The 19,719-nt window shown below is 39.5% G+C and overlaps 1 protein-coding gene across 1 annotated transcript in view; it reads right to left on the reverse strand.

Moving 5' to 3' along the window:
• Ndst3 (N-deacetylase and N-sulfotransferase 3) overlaps window positions 1-19,719 on the reverse strand; it is a 139,168-nt gene that overhangs the window by 90,766 nt on the left and 28,683 nt on the right. Inside the window, exons 2-3 of the mRNA XM_059266202.1 lie at window positions 9,183-9,270; window positions 3,032-3,186 (exon numbers count right to left, since the gene is read on the reverse strand). Coding sequence (XP_059122185.1) covers window positions 3,032-3,186; window positions 9,183-9,270 — 243 coding nt within the window. The remainder of the gene's footprint in view (window positions 1-3,031; window positions 3,187-9,182; window positions 9,271-19,719) is intronic.

Raw genomic sequence — 19,719 nt, forward strand, 5'->3', positions numbered from 1 at the left:
CTTGCTAGTCTGGAAAAGATTGCAGAACAGGGCTGTTATTTCAAAGAATGACTAATGCAATCAAGAATACAGCATACAGGAAGACTTCCTTTCCCCAGGAACATTGTTTCACTGCTACTAATTTTAATAAGATTGTCTATAACAATGTTAATACCATCCACTAGGTATGGTGGCACATGCCTTTCATTCCAGAACTCGAGAGGCAGAGGCAGGTGGATGTCTGTGAGTTCAAGACCAGTCTGGTCTACAAAGAGAATTTTAAAATCAGCCAGGGATATACAATGAGACCCTATCTCTAATTCAACAACAACAACAACAACAACAACAACAACAAACAAACAAACCCAGACAACAACACCCTAAAATGTTAGTACCATATGATACAGCATGGTAGTTTTTATGACAAAAGTCTCTACTAATTATCTTATTATTAAATATTAAACTATTTGTTAAAATTTAGGCCCAATTTTTGAAATGAAGCAGTGTATTAGTGATGGTTTTTTTTTTTGAGGCTCAAATATAATTTTAGTTTTCTAGTGATATTTATCAGTTTTTAAGGCTGTACAATAGACATTTCAAACTGCATGATAGCCAATCATTAACATTACAATTAATCCTGAATGCAAGGTTGATAATTTCAAAATTAAATTGCTTTTTAATTATTTTAAATTTGAATTAGTCTATATTTGGTCATTACATATTTTCCCCCTGATTAGTCTGTAAGGCTGTATTTCCTTTGATAGCTGCAGCCAGCAAATCTAAGGTTGCTTAAAGGATCTGTCTGATCTTCCATAAGAAGCCACTGAAATGAACATTAGTTCCTTTGTGAGTGAGAAGAGTCAACACCATGCAGAAAACAGTTCAGACAGACTTGCTACAATTAAGTGGAAACAGCTGTGTCCGGCCAACAGCGAAAGCAGGGCCTGGGGTACTGGACCACAGTCTCAGATTCATAGTTGGAAGGGCATTTTAAATATCTTTTAATTCAGTCATTCATTTAAACATTGCCTTTCCCCATCTCCAATTCCTGGCTGAATACCCTTTGGCTTCCAAGGCAGCCCACTGCTTTTTGCAATTTCCCCTGTCTGTCTTATTGGGAAACAGTCATGTTTGTGTTAAGCTCCTCCAAGCTGAAAGAGAAGAGCAGGGTATCACCCATTAGAGATGCAGCATTCACACAGGTCAAGCATATGATTATTGCCTTTAATGAGTAGATGGTCTGGATGGCATTCCCTACTAGGTAGCTTGCACGGACTTCAAGAAGCTTTTGCGTGGATTAAACAGTATTCAGTCACATGGAAAGTTGCTTGGGCCAGGCGGTGGTGGTGGTGCACGCCTTTAATCCCAGCACTCAGGAGGCAGAGGCAGGCGGATCTCTGTGAGATCTAGGCCAGCCTGGTCTACAAAGTGAGTTCCAGGAAAGGCGCAAAGCTACACAGAGAAACCCTGTCTCAAAAAAAGCTGCTTGGCCTCAGGTTGTCTTTTGGACCATTAAGAGACTCTGCCTGTACTGGGAACTGGGGGATGCCAAGGGGAGAGTTTCCCTGGGAGTCCTCCCTCAAGTTTTCCAAGTCCCTTATGTTGCCCAGATGGCCATATATATACTCGTAATTACTAAGTAACAGCAAATACCTGTCCTCATTCCTTTCACTAATGCCTTACTGTGCCGTTTCCATTTTTCCTTCTCCCAAGTTCCCTTTTGTTGTTCTCCATAGATTTATGAAGCACCTACAGTCATCATTTTTGTCCATCCCACCTCTCACTGATCAACATTGCTAGACTTGGCAATCTCAGACTTCTAGACAGAGCACAGCGAGCTTTCAATTCTATGACAACGTGTGGCAACGTTTACTCAATTTTACATGTCCATGGCCATTTATAGTTCCAGGGGGAAAGGTAACTCTCATTTCACAGAAGTTTGTAAATGTTGTCTAAATCCTGTCCCTGTATCAGTTTTGAGAAGCTCTATTCTTGCTTCATTGTCAAAATATCAGTATACGAGGAAGGTACCCTTGAGACTCGGTTTGGAGAGTAGGATTAATTAAATTAATTAAAGACTAGCATGAGCTCCCTGCAAAGAGATATTTTGTATCTTTAAGATAAAAATATAGTCTGCCAATTTTAACTGATTTGTGTGTAAGTCTGAGTAAGGAACTATAGTATTGATTGCAAAAATTTCTTGGCTCCTGCAGCTGGTGTAGAATACCTTTCCATGTAAATGGATTTGGGTCCTCTCTGACAAGGAAACATTTCCCTTCATATAGTACTTATTGGAAGTTTTACCATAAGTTTCTCTGCCCCCAAATCATAGTGCCTTCAGTATAAACCCATGTTCTTTTCTTCTGATGAGGGAATGTTCTACCCTAACAGGTTTGCAGTATCTCTTCATTGGTTTTCTGAATCTTCATTGACTTGACTTGTGTTTACTTTATGATGTCCCATTTGGTTTGTTACCCCAACTTCCTTTCAATCTATGATTCCTTAGTTTTATTTGAATTTCTGGATATATTGAGTCCCATTTCCACCATAACTTAATCTTCCCCACCCCAATGACAATTATTCTCTGAACTGGGGGCTTGTGTTCTTATCACAGGACATCAGGTCACAGAATATCTCATTCTGCTATGGACTCATTTTGTGCGTACATTTTGTCTCTCAGTGCAGCGTAGCAGGAAGCTCCTGAGTAGGAAATGTGTCTTGTGAACACTGACCATAATGCAATAATGTAATAATAATATAATAATAATACATGTAATTGAGCTTCGTGTTTTATGAAGTCTCTCTTAAGAGACTGTTAAAGACTTAAAGACTTAAGACCTGTTAAAGTATTAAACCCAGTGATAAGAGCATAGTACAAACTCAAGAGCCATATATGGAAAGGACATGATACCAAGAGTCTAACGGTTACTGAGAAAAGCTGCTTAAGGAAAGCCAGCACATCAAAGCCTTGAGGCACTCTACCATTCACACCTTGCCACCTTCCTCACCACTGTACATGAGTTCCATGCAGTAGGCAGTGTGAGCTACTTACTAAGGCGAATTTTTTGTTGAGAATCATCTGCTCCACTAAAGATGATTCATTGTGGAAGAGGTGGGGCTGCATGTGACTCCACATGTGAGGGAACCACCAGAACTCATCCACAGACCCCAAAAGACAGTCATCCCCTTCATCTTCCTCTTCAGTTCCTGTAGGGGCAGAAATGATTATTCAGTTAATTCCAACTGCATCTTCATCTCTCTCTCTCTCTCTCTCTCTCTCTCTCTCTCTCTCTCTCTCTCTCCCCTCTCTCTCTCATTTATCTATCTATTATCTGTATCATCTATCAGTTATGTAGTATCAATATAGTATACATTTATCATCTATATTATTGCCTATCTATCAATCATTTATCATGTACTTTATTTAGAAGACACCATTATCTCACATGCACATAAGTCGCTGAACCCAAATTTAGCAAAGGAAAATCTGTTAGGGAACAATCAGAAGCTGTGACAAAATTTTTAAGTTTTTTTTATATTTTAAATTATGTGCATGTGTGCTTCTGTGTGTGGGTATCTGTATATATGTGTGGTGCCAGCAGAGGCCTCAAGAGGGTGTCAGAGCCTCTGGAGCTGTGTTACACCTGATTATGAGCCATCCGACACAGGTCAATGTTGCGGAATATTTCTTTACACTGTGTGAAGATGTGTCACTGTGATTGGTTGAATAAAGAGCTGGATGGTCAATAGATAGGCAGGAAGAAGTTAGGCATGACTTCCAGGGACAGAGAGGACTCTGGGAAGAAGAAAGGTGAAGACACCAGAAGACTCAGAGCAAGTTGGACATGCCATACTGAGGAAAAGTAAAAACCATGTGGTAAATCACTAGAAGCAGATTAATTTAAGTTATAAGAGCTAGTTGCAGGCAAGCCTAAGCTTTCATAATTAATAAGTCTCTGTGTCACTATTTGGGGCTGGTGATTCAAAGGTAGTCCAACAAGAAAGCTTGCTATAGGTTTGTAGTATCAGATCTCTGACTCTCTGAAAGAGCAGTACACACTCTTAAGTGCTGAGCTATCTCTCCAGCCCCAAAACTTTAAAAAAGCTATTAAACATGAGATATGAATATCAAAACATTTTAATGTCATCTTTAAAATTAATATTTAAATCTAATATTTAATAATAAATATAATCATTCAGAAAGACATTAGGCTCTTTAATCATCAGAGTCTTTGTACAGCTTGTAGGATAGAGAGAATGAATAAGGCACAATATCAGGTATTTTTACAAACAGCAGGACTGCAGAAGAGGATGTAAATGGTTTTGACACGGCTTGTACATTCAGATGCAAGAAAGTAGCTTCCTGGTGTTAGCACACAGTGGTGTCTATGGCAGTTCCTTGCCTCACCTTTCACAGTGGAAACAGAAAAGTTTCTTGAGGCTTCTCCATTATCATCTCATCCTGAGCTCTACTGCCCTAGCCATGAGACTCTGACAGAGTTAGCTGGGGCTCCCTAGTATGTGAGCTGTTTCTAGGCTGCTTTTTCTGCTGCCCCTTCCTATCACATGTAACTCCTGTCTTTCCCTGTGTCTGTCTGTCAGCATTCCTTAATTTTCCAGCTAGTTTAATGAGGGGAGAGAGCAACAGATCTCAGGGTCCTTTAGAAAGATGCTTCAAGCATGATAGTTATCTTTCTCTGAAGATCATAGTAAAATTTCATTTGCAACTTTTATACATTGGAAGCATGCTGGATTTAAAGAAATGATTTCTACCATCTGACAAATTTATCTTAATTCATAGGAAACATAATTTTATGTCTTTCATTTTTCTTAATAGCTCTCTTTATTTGACTTCCTTGAATCCCAGTTTGGGTATATTTTAGATCAGAATCAATTATATTGAGTGGCAGTATCTATTTATTACTTTCAAGATGATGATAAAACAAATGAAGTGAAGTGAATGTAGTTGCCTGTGTTTGGATTACTCTGTGTTTGGATTACTCTGTAGGAACCAAAGGATAGAAATGAGAAGTCACAGCCCTTGTGTTATTACAAACGATTCTTGAGCCCAATAAAGTCACTGTCAAGAGCAACTTATTTTGCTATATGTGTACTTAAAAACCTTACTCTGGAGTGCATCCTCCTTTGCTTTTGCATTGTAAACTGCCACCAACTGAGACACCAGCAGAGGTAACAGGGCTGTGAAGAGTTTTACGGCACTGTGCTGTTCAGTTCTCACAACACCCTGTCAAAGGTCACAGGTAACTTCACTTTCTCAAATAAGGAGACTGATCTTTACAGAAGCCAAAGAGCAGGCTCTGAGTCAAAGCAAAGGTTAGGAGTGCCCTGAGTACCAATTTAATTCAGCAACTCCACATTCAGGGCCCTTAGTTGTTTTTCATTGGCCGAATAGGGACTCCAGAAATAGGGTCAGAATTTCCCAATTCAATACCATAGTGCTTTCCATATTTTCAGGTAATTCTGATGCAATCAGAATGGACAGATGTTCTTACTTACACTTAGCAGTGTTTTTTGGATATGTTCTAGCCTCACCAACCTGTAGACATCAGAACTCTTTTTATCACCTAACTTCCCCAATGAACAATTGCCAATTAAATAATAAGCTCTATAGGAAAACTGCACTCTGGTTAACTGAGGGTGACGACTATCTTCTGGTTAACTGAGAGTGAAGGCTGGCTGGGCACTTTACTAGCTACATAACTTTGGGCCCTTCAAAATCCAAGATAATGTTGAAATGAAAATAACTCCAAGAAGGAAAGCCTCAGGCTGGAGAGATGGCTTAGGGGTTAAGAGCACTGGCTGCTCTTCCAAAGGACCCAGGTTCTATTCCCAGAACCCACACGGCAACTCACAGCCATTTGTAGCTCCAGTTCCAGGGGATCTGACATTCTTTCATGGCCTCCACCAGCACCAGGCACACATATGGTACACAGACATACACACAGGCAGAACACCCATACATATGAAATACATTTTTAAAAAGAAAGTTTTTTTTTCCTGAAACAAATTTTTTACATTAAAGCAGCCCCAATTTTCTTTTTCCCTTCAAGACTGAGTAAAAAGGACAGTTTTCAACAGAGGCAGGAATCAAGTACAAAGGAAGACAGTGTGCTTTAATTAAGTTTTATAACATCTAATTTGAAAGGCTGAGACTTAAATTTTATATTTGTTCCCATGAAAAAAATGCTTTCTCTGGTCTTAGACAGCCCTGGCTATAACTGTGCAGGACCTTTCCTCTTCTACACAGAGCATGAGATCTCGCCACCCTTGGCTCTGCTTTCTTCCTGTGTGTGCAGGTCTCCTGTTGATTTAGAGAGAGCACCCTCATTGTGAGCTGTGAGAAGTGCTTTTATTAGAAACAAAAAAAACCCAAAAGCCACAACACAAGCCTTTCATAGCTTAGAAGGAAGGGGTTGGACAAATGACATCATTTCTAGTGTCCAGGGTTGAGAGGAGAAGACTGAGTTGCCAGGAGACATTTGTGTGTTTCCTGAGTTTGGGCTGCCCTGGTTTTAAGTCTATAGTTCTTCATCTCGTCACCTTCCATTTGAACATAGAATGAAGCCCCATAGACTTGTGTGTTGAAGGCTTGGTCCTCAGTGTGGTACTATTTTGGGAGAGGGCAGAGACTTGAAGGGTCTAGTTAGAGGAAGCAGGTCATGTCATTGGAGATGGGTCTCTAAGAGCACACCTCCTCCATAGCCCCTTTCTCTTCTGTTTTGTGACTGCTATGAGGTTAATGGCTGCTGTACCACACACAGCCACCGTGATGCTCTGCCTCACCACAGGCCCAGGCATGATGGGCAAAGCAGACCATGGGAGAAACTTCAGAAAACAGAATTCAAACCCTTTTTCTCTTAAAACTTCCCACAGGTACTGCAGTAACAGCCTGGATAATACAACCTCTTTCAAAGATACTATATATTCAGTATGTTTTCTGATTCCTTCTCCACATCTTGATTTCCCTCTCTTTACAGATGTCAAAGCATCTAACAGCTTGACATTAGGGAGGTGACCATGGACAGTCTGTTTCTTTAGGCTTTTTATATTCTCTGTTGTGAAAGGCAGCAGCATGGTGGGCCTAACATTGTTAGAATCAGGACCTGAGCTCCTTGTACACTGGAGATCCTTTCATGGATCTCAATTGTTTCTAGTTTAAGAAATCTTTGGATATCACCAAACTGTAAATCTGTGACTAATAGGGAACTTATTTTGTGTTTTTTCTCAGCTCTAGTTCAAGCTACCTTCTTTCCATGGTAAAGTTCAGTAAGCAGCATGAATTATTGGAAAGCCCACCCTCATCAGAGATGAGATTAGTGTGTTTCTGTGGACCTTGTTTCTTTCTCCCTTTTTAGCTTGCTGGATCTGCTTGTTTCCATCACACGACCTACTGGAAGTACCTTTGTAATTAATAATAGTGTTTGCTCATGCAACCATTGCAGTTTGGTTCATCTTTCTTATAACAGCTTTGGCTAATCTTGGCTATTTGAATTTTCATATAAATTTTAGAACCATGTTACCAATACCCACCAAGAAACTTACTAGAATTATGTCTGAGACTGTATTAATTATAGATCATGTTGGAGAGGACTGAATTCTTAAATCTAGTCTTTCAATCCTTGGACATGTTTCAGCTTTTTAAAGTTACACCCAATACAACTGTATAATTCTAAAACTTATTCCGGAAACTTTGTTGATGGAATAGTAAATGATACTTTGTTTTATTTATCTATGACTTTGACGATGGTGTGCAAAAACGTAACTGATTTTGTATATTGCACAAGACTCAAAAAAAGCTATTAAAAAGATAAAATTGACATTTAAATGAACTATTTTCACTATCCACAAACATGGAGGGAGAGCAGACAGCCCAGACAGTGAGAGGAAAGAGCTTATAATGCATGTAACTGAGAAATCACCACACAGAATGGCTCAAGAATCTACACGTCAGTACCGAAGAGAAAACCTAGAAACAAGTGCTCCTCAGAAGAGGACCTCAGACAGCCAGTAATCCTGTGCATAGCTCACTTCCTATTCCTAAGACATATATGTGTGGAAACCCTCATATGAATTTCTGCATTCCCACAGCACAGCTAAAATTTTACAGGGAAATAACATGAAACACGAGGCACAGTCCTCAGACAGCTAGAAATACACACTGGAAAAGTCAGTTCGTAAAATCGGTTGGCCTTCCCTCTTCAAGTTTTCATGTAAGTGTCGTGTGAACAACTACATTCTGGGCTGAGATCCAACAGAAAAGCACTTATGTCCTCCGAGGGACAGGGATGAATGCCTAACAGGATGATCTAAGAAATGTCAAAGGCTAGAAATAACTGTCTACATTGCAGGAGAATGAATAAGGTGTTGGTATGCACAAATGAAACGCTACCAAGAAAAATAAGAGAATGGTAATCTATGCACCATATCTGTGTGACGAACACAATGTAGAACAACAGCAAAAGCTGGCTATGGTGAGTTTACACTTATGTAAGAGCCAGGTGCAGCTAACAAGGTACTGGTGGCCAGGGGAGCAGTTTAGAAGTGTTAGAAGTAAGAGGCTAGAGACTACAAGAAGGGGATAGGATGGGGGTATGATAATGCTTTTCTTGCTCTGCTTGAGAATTAAACAACTGTGTACAGTTTGTGAAAATTCACTAATGATCATGTTTGTTATTTATGGACTTTTCTGTTTGTAAATCACAGTTCAACAAAAAGAAGGGTCATTAGAAAATACCATAAGCTTTAGAACCATTAACATTAACATTTTCTTATTTTTCCTTCCTTCCTTTCCTTCCTTCCTTCCTTCCTTCCTTCCTTCCTTCCTTCCTTCCTTCCCTTCCTTCCTTCTTCCCTCTCTCTCTTCTTCCCTCCCTCCCTTCCTACCTATCTGTCTGTCTACCTTTCCTCTTTCTGAGACAGGGTTTCTCTGTGTAGACCTGGCTATCCTGGAACTCCCTCTGTAGACCAGGCTGGCCTTGAACTCAAAGATCCCCCTGCCTCTGCCTAGAATTAAAGGCATGTGCCATCAGTGCCCGGCTCATCAATATTTTCTAAAGGTTAAAAGTAGCATGTTACCTGGAGTTAAATGAAATGAAGAAAAATGGGGGAAAGACATAAAGGATGCAGGAGAGGGGGACAGGAGGGAAATGTGATTTCACACCGAGTGGGCAGAGGAGCCTTACCTGTGTGATAAAATTTCCCTGAAAATCCAAGGTTGAACGTAAAATTTGTGATTTGTGCACGCAAAAGATTCTGAGTGTCAAGCAGGGCCTGAAATACAGAATGAACAAAAGGTGTTTCAGGATGACAAGGTACTAAATGGCTTTATATACATTCAAAGAGTAAAAGCACTCTTCAAATCCAATGGTGGAGTGTGGCTAATGTTGAGATTATATAGCACATACATGTACTAAAACTTTAGTCCGTAAGAAATCAGAAGAAAAAAATGTTACCTGTGAAAAGAAAAGTTTAATCCATATGTATGAAGAAAGGAATGTATATCTCTTTTTACCCCTCAGGGACATAGATAACCAATTCCAAAAGGACATTCAATTTAAATGAAGCTTGGCAAGAACATATGTGGAAAAAAAAACACACTGGCATTTCTCAGATATATCTTTGTTCTTCAAAACACAAAATTCTTAACTTTCAAATCTGAGATTCCCAAAAGATAATGATTGCTATTCAAAAGAAGATATCAGGGTAAAGCAAATTTACAATTTGCCCATTAAAACAAGCAGATGTCCATGATGGTTCATCTTGACTGAGGACTGGTTTGGATGGGATTAATTATTACTAATCCTATGGGATTAATAAAGTGCACCTCTGGTTGTGTCTATGAGAGGATCTGCAAGTGGGATTAGCTAAGAGACGTGGTCTCTTGAATATGAACAGCATCACTCAGTAGATTGGGACTAAGTTGGAATAGATGAGAAAAAAATGGAGAAAGCCAGCTAGTGTAGGCAGGCTCTCATTCTGTGCTTTTGTGCTTCCTGGCCGTCATGATGTAAACTCTGCTCTGATGCATGCTGTGATGAACTGAAGTCAGGAGTCAAAATAAATAGCCCCTCTGTCTAAGCCAGGGCAAGCATTTTGCCAGTGGTGGGTAAACATTTTGTCCCCAAGCAGAGTACACACAGTGCATTTCTCATAGGGGGTGAGCTAGAAACCTGGTTTTATTTTTAATTCTGCTGTCTGTGAGTATTTGGTGGACTTACGTGGTTTTTTCTCCTTTACTTCCTGATTCTTATTTAAATTCCAATGATTCCAATTACTATGTTCCTCTCTCTCCCTCCTTCCTTCCTCCTTCTCTCCCTCCCTCCCCTCCTTCTCTCTCTCTCTCTCTCTCTCTCTCTCTCTCTCTCTCTCTCTCTCTCTCTCTCTCTCCTCTTCCTGTGTGTGTATGTGTCTTTATAACTTAGTGTCCACCTCAACCAAACATAAATAGAACTGTTGGTTATGCATGAGGAGACTGAAGCAAAAAGATCCTAAATTAAAAGCACAGACATAGCTTAGGCTCTCGTGGTGACCTTCTATCCAGATCTTTTTTCCTTTAGTACATCCAGGCCCACAACTAACCTTGTGTTCTCAATAGCAGAAGGGATGCTCAGCAGTACCTGAACTGCCATGTTCAGAGTCTCTATCTTTTTATTTAGTAACCACACGATGATTGCCTGCTTCGTCAGAATGCAACTGAGACTGTGTATATGCAGAGGAAGAAATTCTTTCTTCCCAAACTTCAACTCATCTAATCAATCATTGATTATTGAAATGAAAGTATATAATTGTTTTCCTAACATTTCTTCATTTGCAAGAACTAACTCCTTGCTATGCATGACTGAATGATGTACTAAGCTGGTCTACATGACACTGATGGATGGAAGGCCTGCAGGTAGATCTCCACACCGAGCTATGGGAGTGTAAAGCTTAATTGATGTCAGTGTCACTAGCGGGAGGTAAGGTCTTGTTCTTATAAGGGTGGGGCATAGGATGAGCACAGGAAGAAAAACTGGATGCGTGAATGTGCAGCAGTGAGGAAGGGGATTTCTTCTTTCTCGCAGTAGCTGACGAGCTAGGCTCTGTTGCAGGGAGGGGGCTGCACAGGTGTAAATTCTGTGCCCTTTCCTTTCAGCCCCTGTGGCACTTACAGTGCAGTCTTTAAAAGGACAGGCCTAGACGTCAGCTGGTCTTAACTGGAATTCTGGATCTCCCCCTTTCCACTTTCAGGCATGTTATTAAACTTTCAAAGCCCCACGTCTCATCATTTTAAAGTCCGGGTAGTAACACTCACTTCAGAGCTCTGTCTGAAGATTAAACGAGACAATTCGTTTGTGCTGTTGGTGCAGTGACTGGAACGTAATCCGGGAGCAGCACTGAGCTTACTGCTCGGCCATCCCTGCCACTGCAAGCGTCGCTACAGCTGACATGCTGTGACCACCGAGTTCTAGAAGAAACTCGGCGGTACTTGCTTGAGCTTGGTCTTCATTTATAAAGTTCAGATGGTCTTCTAACTCAGAGTGTAATGAGGGTGAATCACACATTCGGGAGTGTTGTGGGAATCTAAGATGGTCTTTTAATAAAATAAAATAAACCCAGAGCCAGATATCAGGGTGAAAGCTGAAAGATCAGAGAAGCAGAGCAGCAAGCCACTAGCTCTTACCTCTACAAAATCCTTAGCCCCAAGAGAGTGAGTCCCTGTTTCCTCACACCTTATAAACCTTTCTCTGCCCAGACATCACTTCCTGGGATGTGTATGCCTCCCAGTACTGGGATTAAAGGTGTATACCACCTCTGCCAGGCTCTGTTTCCAGTGTGGTCTTGAACTCATAAAGATCCAGATGGACCTCTGCCTCATGAGTGATAGGATTAAGGTGTGTGCCATCACTGCCTGGCCTCTATGTCTAATCTAGTGGCTGGCTCTGTCCTCTGATCTTCAGGCAAGTTTATTAGGGTACATAATATATCACCACACAGGAGTGTTTAGTGAACTTTGCTAAAAAGCCATTAAAATATCCATCTATATCTATCTGTCATCCATCCATCCATCCATCCATCCATCCATCCATCCATCCATCATCTATAATATCTACCTACTATTTATCTAACAACTATTTTGCTATATTCTACCTATGCCTTCTATCATTTACCTTCTATCTATCTATCTATCTATCTATCTATCTATCTATCTACCCTCTATCTTTAAATATCATTTATATATCACCTGTCTATCTAGCATCTACCTATCAATCATGTCTACCTATCTATCATCTATCCATCTACCTACCCACCCACCCATGCATCCATTCACTGTTTAGTGTGCTGTCTTTATTTGATTTACAACGTTTCTTCTGCCCTTCCTTGCCTGTTCTTTTCTTCCTGTCATTGTTTCTCTCCAGTTGAACATTCTAGCTAACTTTTCCTGTATGACTTAAGTCTTACCTTGATTCTTTTCCTATTTTACTCCAATTCATCTTTTATTATTCACTCAGTGGCTAAACATTCAAAATCTTCTATAAAATTATTTTTTGCATCTCAAATGACCCTATCTTAAAACTGGGAAGCCAACATTCCTTCCTTTTGCCTTCTGCCCTTTTTGTTGGAACCAGCCCTCAGTGAATGTTTTGTGACTATATGCTGATTTTTTTAAATGTATAGTTGTGATCACTGTTTGTTAGGAGAAAACAAACAAATCTCTTATTTCTGGGCCTTGGAAGCTAAATTAAGTTCCTGCAAAATAATATCTTTAACAACTAGAATATATGGATTCCAATGACTCAACTACCCCTGTGGTTGCCAGTTTGAATATTTCACACATTTATAATATATTTTAAAAGCAAACACTCAAACACTTAGAAGATATACTGAAACATATGGTCATACTAATTATGCCATGTATGGTAAGATGGTACATCCTATTTGTCAGGCTGATTGGACTGAGAAGTGTTCAAAACATTAGTAAAGTATGCTTGGAGATGCCCGTGAGGGCATTCTAAAGGTGGCTGGATCCTGAGGGCTCTGACTCACTGACTGGACCAACTCTTGGTGGATTCAAAATATGACGGCATTACTGGAAGGTGAACAAAGGGAGGAGTGGGGCCTGGCTGGAGGAAGTAGGATACTAGGCCTTATCCTTGGGGGTTGTATGGTGCCCTGATCCCTCTGTGTACCACCTTTCTCTACTTGTGGGCCATTACAGTGCACTGTTCTGTCCCCCCACACCCTCTGCTGTGAAGATGCTTCTGAAACCAGAAGCCAAAAGCAATCTTTCTTCCCTTAAGGTTTCCCAGATATTTGGTCATAGGGATAAAAACTGAGTAGTCAACACATGGTAAAGAGGAAATTTGTGTCCAGATGGTATTTGTGTACCTAGGATAAACAGCAATACGTCTCATACTTAAATTGATTTTACAAACCAGATTTTGGGAATGTGCATGAAAAAAATGTCTCATATTTATGCATTATTTCCATTGTTTTAAAATATACTGAAGGTTTGGTGTAAAAAGTTTAAGTACCCAGGAATGTTTTGAGACAACATCCTTTTCCCTAAGCTTGTTATTACTGGAATGATGTGATTACCTGAAGTAGCGTGCTCATCACTAAGAACAAATATTAAAAAACGAGTCTTTGTTTTTATTCTCTATTTGTGATATGTCTAAAATGATGTGACAGTATCAAAGACTAGCAGTAAATGAAATTATTGCTACAACACTAAAACGGAAACAAAATACTGCATAGATTTTGGGCAAGCAAGCCCTCTCTGGGGAGTACAGTCTGATGGAAAAGGCAAATAATCGTGCCTATTCAGACATTAGTGCAGGAGCCTTGAAAGCATGGCACTTAGTTTTAAGTGTGTTCGTTACTGAAAAGTAGTACTTTTATTTTTAGGAATTCTAAAATATAGCATGTATTTAACAGTATGGTAAATTTTTACAATTCCATATACCATTGATTACTTTTAAAATAAGACATTTTAAAGTCATCCATTAAGATAGTATTGTTACTACTCAATAACTAAGTCAATCTGTATACACGCAGATATAAAGGGATATAGGCAAATCAGAGTCATAGAGATAGCCATTGTGCTATGAAAGAGGAATTAGAGTATGCTAAAATTAGAATGAAAAGAATAGGTTTGCACTCTTTATTTAATAGCATACTGTGGATGGGCTTTATCCTTTCACCCCAAACCAGACCTTCTAATCAATGCAGAATACTGTTCACATCAAATGGCTGTACTATAATTGATTTGATCATTTCTGCTTATTGTACATTTGAGTTCCTTTCACTTTGACAAACATAAATCTTGTTCTCTGTATGTCTGTATTTACATAGTAAGAAACCATCCCGAGAGTCAAGTAATTCTGTTCACTTTTTAATAAACAAACAAACTGCAGAAGATTTGAAAATGCTTTATAGAGTACTGAAAGGGAACATAATGTCCAATAAAACTGTAAGACATTTGCATTCAAACATAATTCACAAAAATTTAAAAATCATTTTTAAAGTCTAATCTATATGCTGTTCTTTCTTAGCTTTTCAAGTTCTCATTATGCAAAGTCAAGAACATTTGCAAGATCTGGTTAAAGGCAAAAACAGATCTAATTTAAAGAAATTGAGCTCCAAGGATTGAGTCAAATGGAAGCTTTTATGTGTCTTTGGATTTCACTCAATTTTCCTTAACAGAATGAGTATACCAAAGAGAGAAAATGAGGCGCAAAAATTAAAATTAAACATAATTGCAAAACATTTTTGTATGAGTCGTTTTTATATTCCGCAAATGTGTGACACTCTTCAGGAGAACATCTGCTAATTTTTCATTTCTTATTTATACCACCTAGATAATATTTTGAACCACTTCATCATTTGTAAGTGAATAGACTAGGCTTATAAGACAATCAAAGATGAGGAAGATGTTTTATATGTTGAGATTGTGCTGGTTAGTTTGTCTGTGTTAGTTAGTTAGTTAGTTAGTTAGTGAGTTTGACAAAAACTAGAAATGCCTGACAAGGGGGAAGCTAACTGAGGAGTCCCCTGGGACCACATCTGTGGGCATCTCCTTGGCTACTGAGTGATGTGTGCGGGGCCACCCTAGGCTGGTGGTCCTGGGCTGTATCAGGAAGTAGGCTCAGCAACCCGAGGGGTGTAAGGAAATAAGCAGTATTCCTCCGTGGTCTCTACTTTGGTTCCTGTCACCAGGTTCCTGCCTTGAGTTTCCTTGGTGATGGGCTACGACAGAGCAGTGCAAGGCAAATAAACCCTTTCTTCTCAAGGTTGTGTTAGTCAGTGTTTGATCACACCCGCAGAAACCAAACTAGGACAAGTATGCTTTTGAGCAGGAGGGAAAATATGTATTGTCAAAAATGTAAGCACCTACATTTGCTGAATTAAATAAAAGCAATTGGGTAGCTATTCGTAAAGACCTGTATTGTGTCTTTATGTCACATACGTACGAATTCAAACATCAGAGCTACTCAGTGTAGTTGTGTTACCCATTTCAGATGAAATGGAGAAGCAGCTACAAGTCCCTACAGCCCTAACATGTAGAAATGGAGCTGTGGCTCCAGGAGGGCCGGTTGCCCTTTTTACCAAGCTTGAAAACTTCTTTTTGCCTTGCCACAAGATTCCATCTCTGTTTCCTCTTGCTACCCATGTAAAAAACAAAAAAAAAAAAAAACATATGCCCACAGTTTCCGGCGGTATTCCAAATGTCTCCTTAGTAACGTGGGTGTCTATTGGCACTAAAAAGGAGGTGCCCCAATCAGCTGTGTGACAGGAACCATCATAGGGTTCCCAGTCTTTCTAAATGATGTTATCGAGTCCTTCATTCCCCACAGGAATATTCACACTTTTTATGTTTGCTCTGTGTTAGCAGAGTAAGGACATATATGTTTGTGTGGAAGGTAAGGGGAAAGAGTTACATAGTAATATTAAATTGCCACATCTTTTAACTCATCTAGAACATACATTATGTATAAACTTTAAATTATATGCTGAGGCTTATTTTTCTTCAGTTTTTGGGCTGAGATTGGCAAAAATGATTTGTAACTAGGAAACAGAAAATTATTAAGTGTTATTCTTCACTGGGTGTTTGAGATTTTTATGCATATTTTATTTAGTGTTTGGCTGATACACATACACAGGCAAAATACTGATGTACTTTTAAAAGGAAAAATTAATATACAAAGCAGTTCACAAATCCTTATATTACAGTATCTTTAGGGGACTATTAGCTACATCTTATCATTTAACTATTGAGAAAAGGATTTTATATGTCATAAACATACTTTAACATGTAAACAATGTCATCTAGTCTTTCTAAGAAGTAAAAATGCTAAGTACTTACAAACACACATGGAAAAGGCCCTCAGCATCCTTCCACTTAAACTTTAAAAGCAAACTGGGGCTGAGGCTATCCACTCCATGAGGCAGTAGCTACATTTACTGTGTCTCAGCATGATGTTAGGAGTCGGCCATGCAAGCATGTTTGTTTAGTGGGATAGGAGTAAAGTTTTGATTGATCAGTCATGAAATCAAAAGGCTTGTGGAGCATCTGTATGCTCATTTACTTGAGTATTCTTTTACTCTTTGGTTTTGTTTTTATAAACTGGAATCTTGATAAAAATGTCATTATAACTCAAGTTGAAAAATAAAATTAGAAAACATTTTATTTCACTTTTTTTTTTTGAGAAAGTATGTCCTGTGTCAGTGCTTCTCAGGACTGATTGAAAAGAAATATAGGCAAAAACAGTTCACAATCCTAGTGTGTCACCCTTAGGAAACTGTCAACTACATCTCATAAATCTACTACATAGAAAAGAGTTACACTAGCATAGTGATTTCAATAAGTTAAAGATTTGCTCTTAAGTAGCAGTAGATCACACAAGAAGCTTACCAGAATGTAGACTCCTGGGTTCTAACCCAGACACTGAGCAGTCCTCCTGAAGCAAGACCCAGGGTGAGTTTTGTGTATGTGGCACCACACCACGCTCTAAGCATTAGCAGTGCGTTTCCTGATTTGGAATGCTGGTAATTCAAAGTAGCTCTAGTTCATTTATGGACCTGTTCTTTTCTTCAGCATCTGAAAATGTGCCGAAGACTGTTATCTTAGTAGGTTCCTGATGTATAGTAGGCAGGAGGTAGTCAACAGCTCCATGAACAACTTAAGTAATAGACATTGTGTATTTTCAAATTAAAAGTCTTATAAACAATTTAACTTTTGAGGTTGAGGTGAATTTGGTAGCAGTTCTGGGAACTTCACTGGCATGGATGTACTCTGGGTTTAGTTTTTTGTTTCAGTTTGAACGGGAGATGAGTTACCCAGGTAGTTGTACCTGAGAGGCTGTTTTTGGAGGAGATTAACATCATTAACAGTAGAGTCATACTGACTGCCTTCCTTGTTTTCAGGGGGCTTAACCAGATCAGCTGAAGATATGAAGGAGACTCTTCCCACATGACTGAGAGGGGACTCTTCTCACATGAGTGTCTCAAACTGGGACATTGTTTTTTTTTTTTTTTTTTTTTTCTCTGAGAATCAAACTGAGATGTGAAACTTCAGTTTTTCTCCCTCAAAAATTGTTTTTCCATAGTTAAAAGTATAAAAGTTCACTTCAGCCTGGCTGGGAGAAGCAGCTAATCAGACTGCCTGGACAGGTAAAGTACATAGCATATGTAGGCAGCTCCATCCTCGGGAAGGCAAGTTTGAGGAAGCAGGTGACCATGGGGTCCAGAGGTGGCTGGAGAATCACCATTTCATACTGGAAAATGGTCCAGCCTCTGAGGACAATGGCTTGGTGGTTCCTTACAACATTAAATAGGATCACTTTATAATTCAGTAGTTCCACTTCTAGGTAGATACTCCAAAAACTGAAAAGTTTTTAGACAAATGTTTGTACACTAGTTCCTAGTAGCAAGAGTCATAATCACCAAATCATGAAAACAACCCTGAATGCCTACTGATGAATAAATGGATGGACAGATTGTGGTACATGTATAGATGTGATAGTATTCACCCATGAAACCAATGAACCAATATATGTCATAGTACAGATAAACCTTACAAGCAAGCAAGTGAACACATAGGCAGGAATGTCCCAGACTGCATGAGTCTATTTATGTGCAGTATATGAATCCACAGAGAGGGAATGCAGGCTGCTCACAGGGTCTGGGAGTGAGGGGAAAATGAGACATGGGTGTGGGGTCCATATGATGCATGGATAGTGTCTGGGCTAGGCAGAGGTAGTGGTTGTGCCTGGGCATAAAAATGCTAATAGCCACTGTTCTAATTTGAACTGGATGGTTAATTATATAACAGTGAATTTCACCTCTGTGAACAGGAGTTTTAGAGTTTACAACCGTGAGCACCCATGTCTGTGTGAGTTTATTTGAATTAGTAAATAGTGTTTTTCCCAGTAGATGTCTTCTGTCCTTCACGCTGACATCAAGAAATTTTTCACAGTGTGAATTCAAACAGTCAGGCTCTTTGGAAGCACTGCATCTGGTTTCTAGCACTTGGTCTGGCTTCAGTTTTATCCCCTGTCACTGTCCTCCTGGTCACCTGGCTCTGGCCATGCTGGTCTCCATGAGAATCCTGGTTATTTCTCACTTCTCAAGGACTTCAGTACTTTTGTTAATTCTTAAAGACAAGCTTTTCCCACATACAAAGTTTATTCAGTTTTCCAGATCTCTGATTACATAATCTTGGTGTGGCTTTCTTTTGTCTTCTATATAATTAAAGAAAGAAAAACCCCTCAACTTCATTAAGGTATAATTGACAAATAAAAATTATATACATTTACAGTGTAAAGTGTCATATTTTGAGACAGATATACATTGCAAAATAGTTAAATCAAGCGGGTGGGTAAATTATTACTGTCAGATAAGAGCCCTTATTGAGGGAAAGTGAGGCTCTCAGAGATCTGTAAGCTATGAATGGTTCATACAGACCCAGGATTAGTCTTTTGAACCCCTTTGCATAGCTTCACACCAGACTGCACAACTTGTTTTAGGTGGATTAAAATGCTTCATAATTTTCACTGATATAAGCTGGGGAAAAAAAGACACAAATGTCTACTTTGCCTAGCAGCTTTATTTCTCTAGAACCTACAGAGCCTATGAGATCAGAAAGCCACTAGGAAGAACGTAGAAAAGTTGAGTTTTGTTATGATCTGAATGTGCTACCGAAGTTCATATATTGAAATTTAGTCACCCATGTATAATAACCAGAAGGGCTGTAGGATGATGGAGTCATGAAAATGGGGATCTCCTAGATGAACTGGGGTCCCCGTACAGAACTAGATATGGTGCCTGCCTTTTCTGTCCCTTCCACAAGTTAGGGTGTAACATTAGCATCTGCTTCCTGGTATTGTGGCAACAAATCCATCTGGAAAGAAATGCCTGGGCCTTGGTGCACATGGAAGCTGCTGCTGCCACCTTCCAGCCTCCAGATTGACAGAAAGAGTCTATCATGTAACAGTTACCAGTGTGGTAAAGCATGATCCTAATTAGTCTTAACAATAAAAACCCAGAGTCAGATATTAGGGTGAAAGCTGAAAGATCAGAGAAGCAGAGCAGCCACAGTCACTTCTTACCTCTGAATCTTCCAAGCAAATGGGGGGATCCTGTCTCTACGCATCCTCAGACTGAATGGGCCAGATACTGTCTCTATGAATCCTCAGGCCGAACTGGGGTGGGGTGGGGGAGGTGGATCCTTTCCCTACAAAT

Source organism: Peromyscus eremicus, chromosome 6 (genome assembly GCF_949786415.1).
Source record: "Peromyscus eremicus chromosome 6, PerEre_H2_v1, whole genome shotgun sequence".
Lineage (NCBI taxonomy): Eukaryota > Metazoa > Chordata > Mammalia > Rodentia > Cricetidae > Peromyscus > Peromyscus eremicus.